The sequence below is a fragment of the Microcebus murinus genome, chromosome 2, assembly GCF_040939455.1.
Source record: "Microcebus murinus isolate Inina chromosome 2, M.murinus_Inina_mat1.0, whole genome shotgun sequence".
Taxonomy (NCBI): domain Eukaryota; kingdom Metazoa; phylum Chordata; class Mammalia; order Primates; family Cheirogaleidae; genus Microcebus; species Microcebus murinus.
In genome coordinates, this window is record NC_134105.1 from 27131499 (window position 1) to 27152945 (window position 21447).

A 21447-nucleotide genomic window follows, 5' to 3' on the forward strand; every position below is an offset into this window, starting at 1 on the left:
TTTCAGGCCGGGCGCTGTGGCTCACGCCTGTAATCCCAGCACTCTGGGAGGCCGAGGCGGGCGGATTGCTCAAGGTCAGGAGTTCAAAACCAGCCTGAGCGAGACCCCGTCTCTACCATAAAAATAGAAAGAAATTAATTGGCCAACTAATATATATATAAAATCAGCCGGGCATGGTGGCTTGTGCCTGTAGTCCCAGCTACTCGGGAGGCTGAGGCAGGAGGATAGCTTGAGCCCAGGAGTTTGAGGTTGCTGTGAACTAGGCTGACACCACGGCACTCACTCTAGCCTAGGCAAGAAAGCGAGACTCTGTCTCAAAAAAAAAAAAAAAAAACCCTTTCAGTGGCTTCCCATTGCCCATTAGAGAGACAAGTATGTGTAGGGGTTAAGGGCACAAACTGGAGGCAGAACTACCTGTTGGAAATCCTACCTCTGCATTGATAAAATGTGCCACCTGGGGCAAGTAACTAGATTTCACTTGTCTCAACTCCCTCATCTGTAAAGTGAAAGTAATAATAGAATCTACCTAATACAGTTGCTGTGAGGAGGAAATCATCTAATATACGTACTGCTGACTAAGTCCATAGCTTTTATCTCTAAGAGCAATGTGTAAAATGGTGTTTTCACTAGGCTCCTGCTTACTTCTTCAGCCTCAGCTCTCCAATTTTCAGTGTTCTCTAATTTCACTGTCATAACTTTAGGTGGGATTTTTTTTCTTTTGATCCACAGCCTTCATTAGATTACCTATATGGGCAAATAGAGTTTAGTCATATGTACTGGTTTCAATTTTGTCAGAAATATAATTTGGATCCAACTGTCTTTTATAAACTAGTGTATTACATGATTTGAAAATGATCCAGACATTTAATGACTAAAATTCTAAAAAGAAAGCTGTAAGATATTTATGTGTGTATATGTGTCTAGATTTTTTTATGTATACGTAAATGTATTATATAGGTGTACATGGTAAAACCTGGCAAAATCAGCCAGAAATCTCTTAAGAAATTCTATTTAGATAGATGCTCATATAAAATATATAATAATTAACCAAAGTGCCTGTTAGTTCACATGACTTTAGTAAATCTTTAATAAATAAGCCGGTTTTAAAATTGCTAATTAAATAAAAATAGAAATGTCTTCAGAACTGTCAGCAGACATGTTTGCCAGGATTTACTAGTCAGTTTTATATTTGTCTCTGATATATAGTTTAAGGTGTCGTGTCAGGGTTTAACATGAAGGTTATAAAACTATACACCCAGCCTAAAACAAAATGATCTTTGTATAATTTTTGGATAAGACTAATTTAATGTTGGTTTAATGAAAACAGCTGTATCTTCTAAGTTACTGGCAAAATACCCACATATTTAACTTTAAGGTTCCTACTTAGGTGAACACCTTATATTTACAGGTTATAGATATGGTTAATAGAAAACTAACTTGAAATGATGACTAGCTTTGTCTACTATCTCAGTTATCATAAGTAATCGAAGTAAACTGTTAAAAAATAAATAAGTTAGGTACATGTAAATAGAATAGGCATCTATAAATGCACTTTTTATGTAATTTGAAATCTAAAGTTATGTTAAATAATAGTCGTTGGGCATTGTGGTGTTCACCTATAGTCCCAGCTACTCCAGAGGCTGAGCAGGAGGATCGCTTGGGCCCAGGAGTTTGAGATAGCAGTAAGCTATGATCACACCACTGCACTCTAACCCAGGCAACAGAGCAAGACCCTGCCTCAAAAAAAAATGAAAAACATTCGGGTGCAAATGTCTTTATAATAGAATGTCTTATGCTCTTTGGGGTAGATGCCTAAAAATGCTATTGCTGGGTAGAATGGTATTTCTATTTTTAGCTCTTTGAGGTATCTCCAAATTCTTTTCCACAAAGGCTGCACTAATTTGCAGTCCCACCAGCAGTGTAAAAGTGTTCCTGTCTCTCCATATCCTCACCAGCTTTTGTTGTTTTGGGATTTCTTGATACAGGCCAATCTCACTGGGGTTAGATCATATCTCATGTAGTTTTGATTTGCATTTCTACATATATAATATGCTGAAATAAAAAAAAGAGAGAAAAAATTAAATAATAGATTCTCATTAAATGTCTGGATAATTTCCAAATAAATTTTAACAAGAAACTGAAACAAATTGAACATAAATAAATTTGTTCTTGGCTTAATTTTATAGGAAGACTAAATACATTTAATTAATATAAGCCTATTAATATACATAAAATTATGTATATTAACATTTTTAAAATTATAAAATGGTTCTCATCTATAAAATACTGATATGTGACAATTTAAGATTTCTTGCATCCTAGATTTTCACTAAAAAATTTAATGTTACTAAGAGTTCAAAATGCTAATATATATGTAATTCTGTATATAAAATGTGTCCCCCCCAAAATAAGTTGTGTTTTTAACTTTAAAAAATCATTACAAAGGCATAAAATCTGTTGTTTAAAAAAGAATAATTTTGCCTAATTTGGAGGTTATTTAAAGGTTGTTTCAAAATATGGAACAAGATAGAAACGAACCAAAAAGTAGGAGAGATATGAAGAAAGTTACGGATATGAAGATATATTTTTGGTCAGGAAGGCTAAAAAGAAAAATGAATAATTTTATGAGAAATAATCTTGTGTGAATTTTTGTCTAAATACAAAATGACTGGTTATTTAAGATGTACAGAACAAAGTAGAAAGTTCAACAATGTTGTCAGTGGTCTAAGTCATGATAAGGTTTATGGAAAAATTTATGAAAAACATTTTGCATGTGATTAAGTCAGCTATAATAAGAAAATTATTTGTAAGTTTTCTAAAGATGTGAGGTTTGACAATGAGTGAGGTGTGCAATGTTTGAGGGATGGTCATGCTTGAAGCTCTGACTCGAGGGGGTAGTGGGGGAATGGGCAATATACGTAACCTTAACATTTGTACCCCCATAATATGCTGAAAAAAAAAAAAAGATGTGAGGTTTGAGCTGGGTCCCATGATACATGCCTGTAATCCCAACTACTTGGGAGGCTGAGGCCAGGGGTTCAAGACCAGCCTGAGCAATGTAGCCAGACCTCAACCCTGACAAAAAAGATAAGAGCTTTGGCCGGGCGCTGTGGCTCACGCCTGTAATCCTAGCTCTTGGGAGGCCGACGCGGGCGGATTGCTCAAGGTCAGGAGTTCAAAACCAGCCTGAGCAAGAGCAAGACCCCGTCTCTACTATAAACAGAAAGAAATTAATTGGCCAACTGATATATATATATAAAAAATTAGCCGGGCATAGTGGCACATGCCTGTAGTCCCAGCTACTCGGGAGGCTGAGGCAGAAGGATCACTCGAGCCCAGGAGTTTGAGGTTGCTGTGAGCTAGGCTGACGCCACGGCACTCACTCTAGCCTGGACAACAAAGTGAGACTCTGTCTCAAAAAAAAAAAAAAAGATAAGAGCTTTGATATTAAAAATGCATTTTAAAAAACTAAAAATATTTGGTCCCCTATGTTAGAACAAGGTTTTCTTAAAGTATTGATTTGCTGTTAGTAAAATTGCAAGAGGTTTTTGTTTTTTTGGTTTTTAAGAAAAGGTCTAGCTCTGGTGCCCAGGGTTGAAATACAGTAGTGTGATTACAGCTCACTGCAACTTTCAACCCCCAGGCACAAGCTATCCTCCTGGCTCAGCCTCTTGAGTAGATGGGACTATAAGCACGTACCACAAAACCAAGCTAATTTTAAAAAATTGTTTTGTAGAGATGGATCCTGCTGTGTTGCCCAGGCTGGTCTTCAACTCCTGGGCTAAAGTGATCTTCCTACCTCAGCCTCCAGAAAGTGGTGAGATTACGATTTTTTTGAGACAAAATCTCACTCTGTCCTGTCACCTGGGCTAGCGTGCAGTGGCATCATCATTCACTCACTGCAACCTCAAACTCCTAGGCTCAAGTGATCCTCCTGCCTCAGCCTCCTGAGTGGTTGGGATTACAGGAATTAGCCACCACGCCAGGCCAATATTTTATGTTTAATAGGGACAGGGGTCTCACTCTTGCTCAGGCTGGTCTCAAAACTCCTGACCTCAAGCAATCCTCCTGCCTCAGCCTCCCATGGTGTTAGGATTTCAGGCGTGAGCCGCCACACCTGGCCAACAAGTGATTTTTAATTCTGAAATCTGGTTCTTTAAAAGCCATTTTCTAACCTAGACAGTTTCGCTTGTTCTTTAGATCTAATTAATTTCCCTAGTTTCAGATTGGAAATGCTGTCTTTTTCATTCAGACTAGTAGCTTCATTTCTTGAAGAAAACAAAAATTTTTTTTCAAGAGACCAGTCTTGCTCTGTTGCCCAGGCTGGAGTGCAGTGGCGTGATCATACCTCACTGTAGCCTCAATCTCCTGGGCTCAAGCCATCTTCCTGGCTCAGTCTCCTGAGTAGTTGGGATTACAGGCATGAGCCACCACACCTGGCTAATTTTTTATATTTTTAGTAGACACGGGGCTTTTGCTCTTGCTCAGGCTGGTCTCAAACTCCTGGCCTCAAGCAATCCTCCCAAATTGGCCTTCAAGGTGTTAGAATTACAGGCGTGAGCCACTGCACCCAGCCCAGACTGGTCTTAAACTCTTGGGCTGAAGCAATCCTTCTGCCCCAGCCTCTGGAGTAGCTGGGACTATAGCCACCATGCTGAGCTATTGCTCCAGAATTCTAAATCACAGCTGTAAATCAACTGCATAAACTAATGCAACTGTTGATTGGATTAACTCGCTTTAGAGTAAGCGTGAACAAATCAACTGTCTTTTAAAATTGTTTCCCATTTGATAAATATACTGAAAACTTTACCCAGGAGACCAAATGAAGCTTTAAATTCCAAAGCTTTAATTTAAATTAAGTAGCCTTTTCACTTGACATAAACTCACATACCCAGGAACATGTGGGCTTAGAACATTATTTCACAAGCATTGCTGGTGTGTTGTGTGCACATTTAGATTCCAATTAACATGACATCATTTTGTTCCTCAGATGCACAACTCATGTCCATAATGGGAAGAATGTTAAAAAATATAACCACCTGTGCAATGTATCAAATGATAATCAACCTGAAATATATACTTAAATTCTAAGCTTTTTCAAACCAAGCTATATTGTATATTGGCATACTTAATACAATTTAAAAAACTGTTTAAAAATCTTCTAGTATCTCAATTGATTATTTCTGCTTTAGCTTATCACCAGGACACAATAAAGGTATTTGAAAGCTACATCACATCACCAGTTGCACCTAATGAGCTGTCCTTTGTCAATATTAGAATGAGGAAACCAGGATACATCTAGGAAGAGACTCCAGGGGAAAAATCTGAAGATTCTGTCCCATACCTCTACAGAACTGTGGACCACCATAGAGGACTTAGGGGTATGGCTCAGAAACAAAGGGCTGTTTTGATTTTGACAACAATGACTTGTGGCAAACAAGCCACAGTGAAGAAAAGGTAATGACGAAGGTGCAAATAGCTAAGATGAGCACGAGTTCCTAATCAGAATGCATTAATTCAAGAAGAAAGCTTTAGCATTATGTCAACTTCACATGAGAAGTCTGCTGGTGATATCTCTCCTTGGAGATGAGTAGTATCTTTGCTTTGATGTTCTTTCTTCAAAAAGAGTGGGAAGGCGAAAACAAAAACAAAAGAACACCTCTCCAGATGTGTAGCATGAAAAATCTCTTAATCCAGGAAGCTATTCCACCACTAAAGCAAAAGTTAACTATACAGTCAGGGCCTCTAGCACAATGCCCACCAAGATGGTGTTTGAGGCAAAGACCAAGGCTACCAGGAAGCAGTACTAGCAGCACAGACTGATCAAGGAGGCCCTGGAATGAAATACCAGACTAGTGTCTAATCCCAGAAGAGAGAAAACCATCAGTCTGGATCAAGTAAAAATTCATCAAAATAAAATCTTCTTAGACATGCACATACGTAATATGTGATCAATGGCACATATCAAAGTGAGGAAAATAGCAATTATGGTAGCCAATGTAGAATACACCCTTCATCTTTTCATGTAATGATCTTATTAAGCGTTCATTCTTCAAACAGGATCTTTTAATTATTTTGAATGAAAATTCGCTGCCCCTCCCCACACTGGCCAACCTTTAGCCCAGAGCATACAGGTATGTGAGATCATAATGTAAAAACAATTGAAAGGAAGATAATCTAATTTAATAGCATCAGAAGTTTCAATCCAAAGGGAACAGTCAGTAGCAGTACTGATTGAGTTGTATCATCTCCTTTCTCTCCAACCCCCCCCCATCACCACCTGAAGATGAAATAGCAGGACTGGTATCTCACTGATGTGAAGGCCAACTGCATATGACTTGTCCCACAATACCCCATATAGTTATCTATTTTTATCTTAAAAATACTGATATACAAAGTCCCCTTTAGCAGCAAACAGACCTATGAAAACAAGGTCTTCTATGCTAGGAAAGTATTACTCTTTGAAATGGGGCTATATTTACAAATTTTATTTTCTATCTCAAAAATACATATAAATGAAAACCTGCTCTTAAAATGCAGGGAGACCTTTGCCTAACATTGTCATATGAAAATCAGTATCAGCTCTTTAACACACAATTTATATATGTACATACATACACACTATATGTAAGTAGTGAATACTTTTCTACTTACACATATTCCTCTGGTGGAAAATTAGGAAACATGGGTAATTCCCTTGCTTTCTAGCCTTGGGAAGGTAAATACAACCTCTCTGAACAATTTTTTTAAAGATGAAATGTTTAGAAATATGTAAACAAAACAACTTCCTTTAGACATATACACATGTTGTTAGAATAACATGAGGACCCTGCCACATAAGTGACAGTGTATTTCTCAAAGAAAAAAGGAGATAACATTTGAGTAAAAATACAAAACTGAAGAACAGTTAATATGATCAAAATTGTTATGTACATGCTCCATGGAGAAATCAGGGATTCTCTCGTGGAGATCAGATCCACAACCCATTTCACTCTTCCGTGACATTAAATCAGCACCCGTTGGTAGTTGCCATGATCCTTCTGTGTAGTCTGTAGGCTTAAGCAGGTGCTTTAAAGCATCTGTTTAAGTTAAATAGTCAATAATGTTTATTGGCTGCAGTAAATTCCCACCCCCAAAACCTAAGTGCAAAATCAACTTATATGACTCAAGAGCTCAACCAGGTCAAAGCTTTGGTATATAGAGGAGACTGTTTTGGTGATAACCAAAGCTTAGTAAGATTCTCTGCTCAGGGGTTTGCCCCCAAAACAAACACACCTGGTCCACAAAGCTTAAACAACTATATAAATAAAGTTAACTGTACAAAGAGAACAAGCCATAATTCCCCCTTAACCAAGCGTTTACAGTTTCCTAGGCAGCAGTTCTGAAAGGACCAACTAAAGCCACAACACTTCTATTAAAACATGGATGTGCTATAATTGGTGAGACTGTTCTGAAAACAAATGCCCCCAGGCATGTGGCTGATGTGCCCCAGAAAAAGGTTCAACAAAACATAAATCAGTGTTCATAAACTGTAACATAAGCTGGTCAGCAACAGAGGAAAGACTTAAGGCATTAAGAGGCATTACAGAGAGCCCCACAGTGCTCTCTGAGTCAAAGCCTTCCAAGAAAAAAAAGGTGTCTCAATAATTTAGGTTCTTAGTTTTGCTAGCTGTCAGACACTTCTTCCTCCTCTTCATCATCCTCATCTTCTTTCCTGTCTATTTCAGAAGTGTCTGATGACTCATGGAGCAAGACATATTCTCTGCTACTGAACCCAAACTTGAGTACGTCCTTTTCTTTAAGTTCATAGTATCTCTGAGGCTCAATACGTTTGTTGTTTAAGAAGGTTCCATTGCCTGAGCCAAGGTCAATGATGTATGGTTTCACCCTTCGACCAACTGTGCCATCAGCACGAGTATATTCCACAAGCCTAGGAGAGAAAAAAGAGAAACCTGTAAGCAAAACCCTGACTTGGATCACCCAGTTTCTCTAAAGCTCTGTGCTAAGACAGCTTAAGTAAATAACCTGGCGTGAACACAGTCCAAGTTAAAACTCTAGGAAATCAAGAATTCAAGGGGAAAACTTGAATTTCCCTTCCCTGGGTAGGGAAATTGGGAGTTTAAAATACACTTAATAGAAAAGGTGAGAACTGGTTGCTGAGGGATAGGGGGAGATGAGAAGATGGAAATGTACAATCCAAAGCCTCTTGCTGTGGTTAAGAAAATACATTTTTTTGCTGTTGTTTATAATCAATCCAATGCTTCTTTCACCACTATTTCAATATATCTTAGCTCCTGTCCAAATATGAAAAACAGTGGACTTGGACTTCAGAGTCAAGGGAGCTATATATTTGAGCCAGAATTCTACCATGGTGATCATTTATTAGCCAAGTCACTTGGTGTTAAGTGAGCTTCAGTTTTCTGTCAAATGGGGATATTAATACCTGTCCTACCCTCCTCACAGGATTGTTAATGAGAATCTAATGTAACAGATGTACCATACAAGCTATCAAGATCCAGATTCAGCTAACACAAATGACAGGCATTTTCAGTTACATTTCCACTTAACCCTCATAATAGCCTCATGAAGCAGGTATAAACCGAGGCCCAGAGAGTGGCTTGTCCCAAGGTTAGGTGGCAGTGGCTAGATTCAAAATCTGGGTTTCTCACACGAAGTTTAATGCTCCCATACAAATGTAAGCAATTATTCAAAAGGCATACTCGTTAGAACTAGCATTTTATGTGAGGGGCATGGGATTCTTCTGCATAAACATGTACGCAAATCTTGGTGATCCTGACTGAGAAATTCAGCTTGTGCTCACATTTTAGTTTCTTCCCCCATATATATATACATACCGATACTGAAAGACCGCATGCTGCTTTGAACAAGATGGATGATCAATTGGAATGTCTGCAATGCGGCGGTGTCGACCCAGGAGGTAAGCACTTTGTCGATGTATGTACATTATTGGAAGCACCTCATCATTTTTAAACGGGTAGAGACGCCACCGTTTTTTGGGGATACGTGCTTCTGGGGGCTCACTATATTTAATGACTACACCTCGGAAGGTGTTGGTGTCCTCAAGAAGTGCCCCAGAAAGTTCAAAGCTTGGTTTTTCTTTAGCGGGCACTTCTTTTTCTTTGTTGTTTCCACCAGGCCGAGGAACCAACTCCTGAGACTCATTACCACTGCCACTAACTTCGTCCTTCTGGCGATGCTCCCGACGCCTAGCATTATAAAACTCTCGCTCTTCTTCTTGAGCCTGCAGTTTCTGAATGTCTCGATCCCGTCCCTGAGCCTGCCCACTGCCAGGCCTCTCATTAGATTTTCTCCTTTGGTGGGAATAGCCCCGGTGTCTGTCTCGGTCACTGTTCCTAGCTCTCCTGTGTTCCTGCTCTGATGGTTCCCGGTACTGCCGATCCTCACGTCCTCTCCGGGGATGATCCTCACGTTCCTGAAATTCAAACAGACTCAGTAAATTAAAGGCAGTGCACAGTCTATGAATAAGCTGCACTCAAAAAGTCATTTGTAATAGGCACTTTGCCCGTTAGAATAAAATGTCCCACACAAATAAGACTATCTGTGGTGGTTATGTTCCCTTGCAAGGACACAAAGACAATATACCATGCCGCTACTCAACTATAATCCCAACAGCAGATGCCCATGTCCAGAGCCCTAAAAAAAAAAGGAGATTATTTGGCATGGAAAGGAGAAGAAAAAATAATCCTCTCCCTTTCAAACAAAGGCAAATTTACAAAGAAGAGTGTACAGAAAACAGAATTAACAAAGAGTTAGTTAAGTAGTCATGTACAAGATATGTAAAGAAAAAAGCTAGCTTTCTCTTCTGCCAAAAATGAAAATATAATAGTAATTCGACAAGATCTTACTTTGGCTAGGGGCAGTGGCTCACCCTGTAATCTCAGTACTTTGTGAGGCTGAAGTGGAGGACTACTTGAGGCCAAGAGTTCAAGACCAGCCTGAGCAACACAGCAAGACCCTATCTCTACAAAAACACAATTCAAAAAAATTAGCCAGGAATGGGTGGTGGTGCGTGCCTATAGTCCCAACTATTCAGAGGGCTGAGGCGGAAGGATTCCAGAGACCCTATCTCTTTACTCCATGTGATGTAAATTACAAATAAACTGCAAAGGGAAAAAACAGAGAGAGAACAGGAATCTACAGACAAAAGAGGCTTAAAAGAAGCATTGACACAATGTATACATCTTATTTTGATCCTGATTTGAACCGATAAATTTATACAAAAATTACAAGCCACCATACAAAATAAATATGAACACTGACTAGACATTTAATGATGTTATGGAATTATTTAAATATTTAGGTGATCTCATACCCATTAGGATGCCTACTATCAAAAAACAGAAAATGGCTGGGCTCGGTGGCTCACGCCTGTAATCCTAGCACTCTGGGAGGCCGAGGCGGGCAGATTGCTCGAGGTCAGGAGTTCGAAACCAGCCTGAGCAAGAGCGAGACCCCATCTCTACCATAAATAGAAAGAAATTAATTGGCCAACTAATATATATAGAAAAAATTAGCCGGGCATGGTGGCGTATGCCTGTAGTCCCAGCTACTCGGGAGGCTGAGGCAGGAGGATTGCTTGAGCCCCGGAGTTTAAGGTTGCTGTGAGCTAGGCTGACGCCATGGCACTCACTCTAGCCTGGGCAACAAAGTGAGACTCTGTCTCAAAAAAAAAAAAAAAAAAAAAAAAACCACAAAAACAAACAAAAAAAACCCCCAGAAAATAACAAGTTTTGGTGAGGATGTGGAGAAACTGGAACTCTTGTACACTGTTGGTGGAAATTTAAATGGTACGGCTAATTTGGAAAACAATATGGTGGGTCCTCAAAAAATAAAAAAATAGAATTACCATATGATCTAGCGATCTCTCTTCTGGTATATATATCTTCAAAAGAATGGAAGCAGGGTCTTAAAGAGATATGTGTACACGTACCATGTTCATAGCAGCATTCACAACAGCCTAAAAGTGGATGCACTGTGACCAAGACCTCATCCCAAGGCCTTCTACCTGCCATAAACAGGAGTCAAGTGGGGGCCTGTTAGCTTTGAGTAAGACTCAATTTCTCTAGACTTCCTAGCTTCCAAAAGACAAGATCAAGAGGGAGCCTCAGACATCCACCCTTCATAGCCCCAAACACAAGACTGCTACTGCTATCTGCCTCCAGTTCACCAGGACTAATCTCATTACACCCTTTATCCCAGATTAAGAGTCACTAGGAGAAGCCACAGACTCCTTCCTGGTCATCACACCCGCTTCCCTGGTATTCTAATCCCCATGAGGTTTTGAACATCCAGTATCTGTCTCCAAAGTCCAACATTCTTCAACTCCTGAACCATTGTACTAAGCCCCCTGGAACTGAAAACTCAGAAAACCTACACCCTTAACATTTCCTCTGACAGTTCCCTTCCCCTTTTGCTCTAACAGAACCCTACCTCTGCCTTGAGGAAGTGCTTCCCCAAAGCTCTCTCAAATGGTAGCTGTTCTTGTCTTCCCACCCCGACCCTCAATCTCTGGACATAGATATAAAGCAAATGTTCTCCTTGCTTCTTGCTGCCAATTCTAGAACACTCCCAACCTCTCATTTCTACCTAAAAACCCTCAGCTCCGAATCTCACACAAGACCATTATCAACACCACTCTTACTGTTACTGTCATCTATTAACCCTCAAATCATTTTCCCTCATTTCTTACTACCCTTCTTACCCTTTCACTTCTAGCTCAAGTCACTTTCTGACGTCATTCTTGGTGATTTTGGTTACACACACACAGGTTTTCCAACATGCTGGTCTCTCTGTTCTCTGAGTTCCTCTCTCCCAATGCCTTCACTTCAATACCACCCACTCTCTGTTATACACAGACCTTTTTGTTTCTAACAACTAACCTCACTATAATTGCAATTTCAAGAAATCCTTTTCCTGGCTACCATTCATCTTTCTAGCTCACATTTTACCCCCAAATCCAACAATCCTTATCCCAGTAAGACAGCCAATCCTTTGATCCTACTACCTGTGTACAGTCCCTCACCCTGATAGCCTCTCACCACTTCTTGTCTAGCTTAAAACATGACTGTCACACTAGAAAAAAAAATTTCCATGGGGCCAGTGTTTTATTATGAAAATAGAATAAAAACTTCAAAAACAAAAGGATCCTAATTTAATGAAAAATTTGTTATTGTTTTCTGTTCATGAGTTATATGCAACCTGAAAAACAGTTCACACGGTTCCCAAGGTGAAGGGCCATGAAGCTTCACGAGGCCCGGCCTCAAAACTAGCGTGAGTTAAAAACAACTCACAGGGCAGTTAATTTGTTAAGTTCCATAGTCAAGCAGTATGATTATTCCTTGCACACACATTCAAATCCTTTGTCTCTGTGCCATTTTGTTGCACTTTCCTGGCAGAACCACAACCAGCACCAACAGATGAATTGAACATGGTTAGAAGAAAATACAAACCATTCTGACTTAGATGCATGATCCCATGACCTCTTTTTTTTTTTTTTTTTTTTTTTTTTTGAGACAGAGTCTCACTTTGTTGCCCAGGCTAGAGTGAGTGCCGTGGCGTCAGCCTAGCTCACAGCAACCTCAAACTCCTGGGCTCAAGCCATCCTGCTGCCTCAGCCTCCTGAGTAGCTAGGACTACAGGCATGCACCACCATGCCCAGCTAATTTTTTATATATATATTAGTTGGCCAATTAATTTCTTTCTATTTATAGTAGAGACGGGGTCTCACTCAGGCTGGTTTCAAACTCCTGACCTGGAGCAATCTACCCACCTCGGCCTCCCAGAGTGCTAGGATTACAGGCGTGAGCCACCTCGCCCCACCGATCCCATGACTTCTTAGGGACACCCAGGAATTACCCTACAGTTCCTCGATCTATTCACTCTCCCAGAAGACTGTTTCACTCCTTCTCTCTCCTCAATCTCCAACATGCTCTTCCCGTCCCTTCCTCACTTACTGAGAAACAATCTTTGACAACTACCCACCCATTAGTATCTACACCCATATCCTCTGCCTTCCCTTCCTGGGATCATAAATGAACTATTTATGCTGCTATCTAAAGTTAACTCCTTACAAGTCAGAATCTGCTTATAAAAAAAAAAAAAAAAAAAAATAAAGTTAACTCCTACACTTGGGAGCTTGATCTCATCCCGTCTCACCAAGACTATTACTCCAGCAGCAGTACCGTCTCGACTGGATCACTACCACCAGCATAGGAATATGCTCTTCTCTAGACTCCATTTCCACCCCATTTTTTCACTCCTCTTTGCAGTTATTCTCCTCAAAGGGGGCCTGGTGTTGTGGCTCATGCCTGTAATCCTAGCATTTTGGGAGGCCGAGGTAGGAGGATGGCTTGCGCCCAGGAGTTCAATACTAGCCTGGGCAATATAGCAAAACCCAATCTCTACAAAAAGTTGTCCAAGTAACAGAGACTCCATCTTGAAAAACAAAAAAGTGTGTTGTTTTTTAAAAATCAGTTCCCAATTCCTCTCCACTGTCTTCTCTTCAACCCTTCTAATCAGGTTTCACCCTTACTACTCCACTAAAATCAGTGGTTAAAATTATCAATGACCTCCACATTGCTAAATCCAATGGCCAATTCTCAGTCTTCGTTTTACTTAACTACCAACAGCATCTATCACTCTGCCCTCAACACACTTCCTTCCTGTGGCTCCAAAGTTACTCTTGCTTTTCTTCCTTTCCAGCCCCCTTTGCTGATAATGCTGCCACCATTTCTTTACACTAAACCACCCCAGAATTCAGTCCTTGGTCGGCTGGTCATCTCTACACTCATTTCCTTTGTAATCTCATCTAATCCTAATCCTTTATATACATCTACATACAGATGATTCCCAAATGTTTACCTCCAGCCCAGATGTCTCTAATTTCACTGTCCACTCAACATTTCCATTGGGATGTCTAACAGATGCCTCAAACATGACACATCTATAAAAGGTTGAACAGTGAACCCTAAAACTCATGTCCTTCCTAAAACCTCAGAATGTGACTTAATTTGGAAATAGGGTCATTGCAGATGTAATTAGTTAAGATAAGGTCATACTGTAGTGTGGGTCATTAATCCCATGTGACTAGTGCTCCTTTTTCATTTTTTCAAATTTCTATAGTTTTCTATTTTTATTTATTTAAATCATAAATTCTTTAAATTCTTTTTTTGTCCACAGATCACTGTTGATGTGCACCATGTGACTGGTGTTCTCTCTCTCTCCTTTTTTTTTTTGAGACAGAGTCTTACTCTGTTGCTCAGAGTAAGACTCTGTCTTACTAGAGTGCCATGGCATCAGCCTAGCTCACAACAACCTCGAACTCCTGAGCTCAAACAATCTATCTGCCTCGCCCTCCCAGAGTGCTAGGATTGCAAGCAAGAGCCACCATGCCCGGCCTGTGACTGGTGTTCTTAATAAGAGACACAGAAAGCCACATGATGACAGAGGCACAGATTCCATTATAGCAATTACCTCTGGCAACAAGGGAAGTGGAGGTTTTTTGTTGAGGTGGTACAATTTTGGGAATGAGAGGAGTAACCATAAACTACAAACACTATACTCTCAGTTTATATTTTATATACTTTTCTGTTATTATAATGAGCACTCAATCAATATATTTGTTTTCTGTTTTTTTTTTTTTTTTTGAGATAAGGTCTTACTCTGTCGCCTGGGCTGGAGTGCAGTGGCATCATCATAGCTCACTGCAACCTCAAACTCCTGGGCTTAGGCGCTCCTTCTGCCCCAGCCTCCTGATTCAGCTAGGACTACAGGTGTACACCACCATGCCTGGCTAGTTTTTCTATTTTATTGTAGGGGTAGGGTCTCAGTCTTGCTCAAGCCGGTCTCAAACTCCTGATCTGAAGCAATCCTCCTGTCTTGGCCTCCCAGTTTGCAAGGATTACACGCTGAGCCACCAACAGCAAACTCCTGGGCTCAAGTAATCCTCCCGCCTCAGCTTCAAAAGTAGCTGGGACTACAGGTATGCGCCACCAAGCCCAGCTAATTTCTAAAAAAATTTTTAGTAGAGGTGGGATCTCATTATGTTACTCAGGCTGGTCCTGAACTCCTGGCCTCAAGCCATCCTCCCACCTCAGCCTCACAAAATGCTACAATTACAGGCATGAGCCACCCACACCTGGCCCAATGTATTTGTTTTGAAAATGGTGATTCAGAGGTAGAAAAGAGAATACAGCTGTCCCTCAGTATCCTTGGGAATGGCTCCAGGATCCCCAGAGGATAAAAATATCCAAAGATGCTCAAGTTCTTTATATATAACCATATGCCTTTCTCCAATTAAGGTAGTAGAAAGGTGGCCAATCTCTCAAATTCACAGAAAACACTATTTGCTTAATGCCAGTATTTCAACCTTCACTCCATAACAGAGTTTAAAACTGAACTTAACTCTCAAGATTTTATCTGCTCTCACTACTATTACTCAACAATAGTGCTTAAAGTTCTAGCCAGTGTAATAACAAAAGGAAATAAAATGCATATTTTATTGTAAGGAAGAAATAAAACTGTCCCTATCTGTAGATTATGATTGTCTATGTAGAAAATCCAAGTAATCTATAATTTAAAAAACCTCCTAGAATAAATGAGTTTAGCAAGAACACACGATGAAGATAAACATGCAAGGATCAATTATATTTCTACATACTAGTAATGAACATGTAATCATCGAAATTTAAAGTACCATTTATAGGCTGGACAGTGGCTAATGTCTGTAATCCTATTTACATTTACATTGGGAGGATGAGGTGAGAGGATGCCTTGGGGCCAGGAGTTTGAGACCAGCCTGGACAACATAATGAAACAGCATCTCTAATAAAAATTTTTAAAAAACTAGCTGGGTGTGGTGGTACATGCCTGTAGTCCCAGCTACTCCAGCAGAGTCTGAGGTGGGAGGATCCCCTGAGCCTAGGAGTTTGAAGCAGTGGTGAGCCATGATCATACCACTGAGCTCCAGCCTGGACAATAGAGCAAGACTCTGTATTAAAAAACAACCCCCCTAAAAAACATTTATAATTATTCAAAAAAGAGGAAATATCTAAATGTAATCTAACAAAATAAGTATAGGACTTGTATGCTGAAAACTATAAATGCTGATAAAATAAATCTAAGAAGGTCTAAATAAAAGGAGAGACAAATGGTATTCATGGATTTGAAGATTTAAATAAAAAAGTCATTCTTGCTCCAAAAATACCATTTTAAACACAATTCCTATCAAAATGCCAGCAAAAATTTATATAGACAAGACTGTTCTAAAATTTATATGGAACACCAAGGAACTAGAATATCTAAAGCAATTTTAAAAAAGAATACAGCAGGAGAAATCAGTCTATACAATTTCAAGACTTATACAGCTATAGTAATCAAGACTGTGTGGTACTGGCAGAATGACAGACTTGTCAATAAAGGGAACAAAATAGAGATCCCACAAACAGACCCACACATATATGCCCGTCTGATTTTTGACAATCAAGCAAAAGCAATTCAGTCTCAGTTTATATTTTACATACTGAGGAGGAGAAAGATGGCTTTTCAACAAACACTAATGCAAGTGGACATAGGCCAAAAAAAGGAACCTTGACCTAAGTCTCATACCTTATATCACAACAAACTGAAAACAGATAATGGACTTAAATGGTAAACTTAACCCTGTTAAGAGAATGAAAAGACAAGCTACAGACTAGGAGAAAAACTTGTAAACCACATATCCAAAAGGACTGTATGTATAATACACAAAGAGCTCTTAAAAACTGTACAGTAAACCAGCAAATAATCTAATTGGAAAATAAATATGGAGACATTTCACTTGAGAGATTATATACAGATGGCAAATAAGCACCTGAAAATATGTTCAACATCATTAGCCCCAGGAAAATGTAAATTAAAATCACAATGATATATCACTCACTACACAGCTATCAGACTGGCTAAAATAAAGCGGTAACACTTAACACTGGTGAAGATATAGAGAAACTGGATCACTCATACATTGCTGGTGGAATGGCAAATGGTATAGCCAGTGTTATGGACTACACTGTGCTCTCCAAAACTATTATGTTGAAGTCCCAAACCCAAATACCTCAGAATGTAACTGGTTTTGGAGATTAGATTTTTTTGTTGTTTTTGAGACAGACTTGCTCTGTTGCTGGGGGGCTAGAGTGCTGTGGCATCAGCCTAGCTCACGGCAACTTCAAACTCCTGGTCTCAAGCCTCAGCCTCCAAAGTAGCCGGGACTACAAGGGCAACCACCCCGCCCGGCTCATTTTTTTCTATTTTTAGTAGAGATGGGGTCTCACTCTTGCTCAGGCTGGTCTGAACTCCTGAGCTCAAAGGATCCTCCCACCTCCACCTTTCAGAGTGCTAGGATTACAGGCGCGAGCCACCACGCCCAGCCTGGAGATTAGGTTTTTAAAGAGTTGATTGAATTAAAATTAGGGTAGGGCCCTGGTCTACTATAGCTGGTGTACTTATAATAAGAGAAATAATAAGAGAAAAAGACACCAGGGATGCCTGTACACAGCAGAAAGATTATGTAAGGGCATAGTGAGAAGGCAGTCATCTGTAAGCCAAGGACAGAGGGTTTCTTTAGGAGAAACGAAACCTGCTGACACCTTAACCTTCGACTTCTAATGTTCACACAAAAACCTGTACACAAATATTTGTACAGCAGCTTTAAGTGTAATAGCCCAAACCAGAAAACAACCAAGATGTTCCTTAATGGGCAAATGGCCAAATCCATGGTATACCATGGATTACCACTTAGCAATAAAAAAGAATGAACTGCAGATGGATACAACAACCTGAATGAATCTCCAAGGAATTCTGAGTGAAAAAAGACAACCCCGAAGATTATATACTGCATGACTACATTTATGTAACATGCTTGAAATGACAAAATTATAGAAATGAAGAACAGATTAGAAGTTGCCAGGAGTTAAGGATAAGGTGGGAAAGAAGTGGGTTTCGCTATAAAAGGACATGAGGTATCCTTGTGGTGATGGAAATGTTTTGTATCTTGACCATATTAAGATCACTATTCTGATTGTGATATTGTACTACAATTCTGTTAGATGATGCCATTAGAAGAAACAGGGTAGAGATAATCTCCCTGTATTATTTCTGACAACTGCATGTGAAACAATAATTATCTCAAAATAAAAAGTTTAAAGAAAACAAGCAGAAAAAACAAAGACACACTCAGTTTTTAGGAACCATTGCAGGTACAGGTGGAACAGGCACTCAGGCTCTTTAGCTATTATGGGAAATGGCTCTTGATTTGGACCCAGCATCAAAACACCCCAACCCCATTTACCTGCTTCACTTTGACTGTCGAGTGGTGAGGACTTCGGCTTCTCTTACTCCGAGATTTGCTTCTTCTCCCTGAGGACTTGTTTTTCTTTTTGGCTGGGGACCTTATTCAGAGCATGGTACACAGGATTTTATCTCAATTTCCCTTCCCCCATATAAATTAGCTTCAAATATCAGGCTTACCAACTAACACAAACCCACATTTGTGAAGGTCTGTACTGACCACACTAAAGGAGCCAAGAGCATCACTTTCCTGTCCCTTAACGTCTCCCTTAAGTTACAGACCCACATATACAACTGCCTACTGCACCTTCTTACTTAGATAACATAACTCTTGATTCCCAACCGCTCAAAAACCTTTCCTCTCCCATGCCATCTTGCTACTTGGCACCACCACCACCCGGAAGTCACCACTCTTTTTCCCTTCACCAACAACCTCCTCCCCCAACATAATCCATCCATTCTGCGGCTCTACTTACTTCTTCCTCCCTATCCCATCTCATTCCTACCACACCCCCTTCTTGATGGTTATACTCCAACTACACTGTTTCTGCCCCATTCCAATCATCAGTCACTTAATTCTACTTCACTGTTCTTTGCACATGCTGTTTCCTCTGCCTGGATCTTTGAGAGGTTGAATTATTCAGCCTTTTAAAGTAGAGAACTATCATTCAGATCTCAGCTCAAATGGCACCTCTTTAGAGAGGCCTTCTCCCACTTCCCTCCAATCTCTCTTACTACCGTTTTAACCTATCCCTAATATTCATTGCTAATTGAATCTGTTTTATTTGCTTGTTATCGTCTGTCTTGGGGCTAGAGTATGACCAATTTCTTGAGGGTAAAGACCATCTATCTTGTTCACTCTTCCAACCCCAGTACCTAGAACGGTCTTTAGCATCTAATAGCACTTTGTAAAATTATGCTGAATGAATGCGAAAAACAAAAAATTTCTCCCCAGAGTTTCTGTCACACAGGTCACCTAGACCTCGATGTGGAAACGTTTAGGGCAGATAACTGGAAAGACAACACCCGCACTCCATTTGCGGGCAGATGGGGAGAAATCTCTTAACAGACGACCAGTGCTATCTGCTGGGCCACAGTCTGCAAAGTGCTGGGGCCACAAGAATGAAGAGGCATTAGGCTCTTAACACTCAGCTATAATGGAAGTGACGGGTACCAGAGTAAAAACTCTTTAACACAAGCACAACTGGGTCCCTCCCACCGCCTCAGTATAAAGTCTAAGCAGCTGCGATCGGTATTCAAAACGTGTTTCTGACGCCAACCCTGTCTTCCTTTCTGAACGAGCCCTACCTAAAAGCCATCCTGAGGCGTTTCCCACTTACCGGCTAACTCCTCGGGCTCGGTTTCCGCGGTGGCTGGGGCGGCCCGGCTCGCCGGCCGGCGGGGACGAGCTACCGCCAGAGCAGTCTGGACGGCGGTGGGCCGGAGGCGCGGGTTCCGGACTGAGCCGCTCCTGCTTCACCACCACCGCCGCCGCCGCCACCACGTCCTCGTCCCGGTGCCTTCGTCGGCTCCCCCGCTCCCGCTCACTCTTCACCGCCTCCATTCTGCGATGTATCTGAGCAAGAGAAAAGAGGTCCGTTGAGCTCCTCTCGCCAAAGGAAATGACGATTTGTCTTCCGGGCTTCCGCTTCCAGGGTGCTTGCTCTCCCAGAAATCTTTGCGTCAGCGAGGTTAAACACGTGACGACCCCCTAGTGGGCGGGCCCGCAGGGACCGGCTTGGGTGGCGGGCTTTTGACTTTTAAAAGCAAACTTCTAGGAAAAAACAACCCTGTTAGGGTTGTTTATTGCCACTGCTGGGGCTCAGAAAGCAAAATATGGCGCGTTAATATGCTGGCCTGAAGAAGCGTCACGGTCTCTCTGACCTTCCTCGTGCGCACACACCGTCTCTCCCAAAACTGCAGTTCTTTTATCTGCGGAGATCCAGCCCCACCGAAAGGAACAATTGTTTTTTTCTTCCCCTCCCAGAAACACCAGGAAAGTAACCAGAACACACCCTTTCACTGTCAAAGAGAACTAATTTATTTACAAGTTAATCACAAATTAATCTCTCTCCCCTCCATCCATTCATTTCTCTAGTAATCTTTTATTGCCCCTCAACAAAATTTGTTTTCCCTTCTCCCATAACCTTTGTTACCAGGATGGTATATAAGCTTCTGAACCCCTTTGGAAGCTGAGCAATCATTCTCCCGTGTCTAGACGTTAAATAAATTTGCATGCCTTTTCTCCAAGTAATCTGCCTTTTTAAAAAAATTTATTTGCGTCTTCAGGAGTTTAGGAATAATCTGCTTTTTTTTTTTTTTGAGATGATCCTTCAGCGAACTTTCAGAAGGTGAAAGGGGCTCCCTTGGCCCCTACACCACGTTATTAGTAATTAGGACACACGAAGACAACCTAAATGCCTAGCGGTAGGAAACTGTTTAGACAATTTGTGGATCTTATGTGGTCATTAGTAAAGCTATTTACAAACTCTAAATGGCAAATGGAAAGTCCCGACTTGTTAACTATAAAGCAAGATACAAATTTGCGCGCAAAACTGTGACTACATTTACGTTTGGAAATGCAAAAGGAAGAGGAGACGGAAATGCAATCGGAGATGGTAAAACCATGGGCAGATCATCAGCATCCCTTCCCCCATCTCCTGAACTTTCTGTTACGTTGCCATTTATCCACTTAATAAACAAAACAAAACAAAACAAAACAAAAAAAAACTCTTAAAAACCTGGGAACCCCAGATGCCTTCCTTTGGGAAGCGTCCCCAACCTTTCTCTGTTGGGTCAGATGATTCCTGTTTTTCAGGTGACAAAACTGAGACTTACCAAAGGTGATCTGCCGACTTCATTCAAATAGCGACCTGGACGCAGCCAGGGACTCGAACCCCGATTCTCTCTGTTTACAAGAGTACCGGGGACACCTGGTGGGCTGGAGGCCTGAGAAGCCAGCACAAGAGCTCTCGCGGAAGTTAACGCAGAACGAAACTCTTACGCTACTGGCCCCGCCCCACTCCGAAGCCCCGCCCAGGCCATGAGGAAGTGAGGGGAAGTTTCCATGGTGACGGCAAACAA

The 21447-nt window shown here is 40.8% G+C and overlaps 1 protein-coding gene across 1 annotated transcript; it reads right to left on the reverse strand.

Annotated features, from left to right (window-relative positions):
• Positions 1 to 4823: 4823 nt before the first annotated feature.
• On the reverse strand, positions 4824 to 21330 carry SNIP1 (Smad nuclear interacting protein 1). The gene is made up of 5 exons (XM_012779930.3): positions 21202 to 21330; positions 19704 to 19939; positions 18365 to 18464; positions 8856 to 9454; positions 4824 to 7930 (listed from the first exon to the last, which is right to left on the reverse strand). The coding sequence occupies exons 2-5, from the start codon at positions 19925 to 19927 to the stop codon at positions 7666 to 7668; spliced, it is 1188 nt and encodes a 395-aa protein (XP_012635384.1). The 5' UTR covers positions 19928 to 19939; positions 21202 to 21330; the 3' UTR covers positions 4824 to 7665.
• Positions 21331 to 21447: the final 117 nt, after the last annotated feature.

Excerpts from the sequence above, each read along its gene's own strand:
- SNIP1 (XM_012779930.3), bottom strand. The coding sequence starts at position 19,927 with ATGGAGGCGGTGAAGAGTGAGCGGGAGCGGGGGAGCCGACGAAGGCAC. Across the intron at positions 18,465-19,703 it reads CGAGCCCGAGGAGTTAGCCG|GTCCCCAGCCAAAAAGAAAA; the intron begins GTAAGTGGGAAA and ends GCTCTGAATAAG. Across the intron at positions 7,931-8,855 it reads CATGCGGTCTTTCAGTATCG|GCTTGTGGAATATACTCGTG; the intron begins GTATGTATATAT and ends TTTCTCTCCTAG.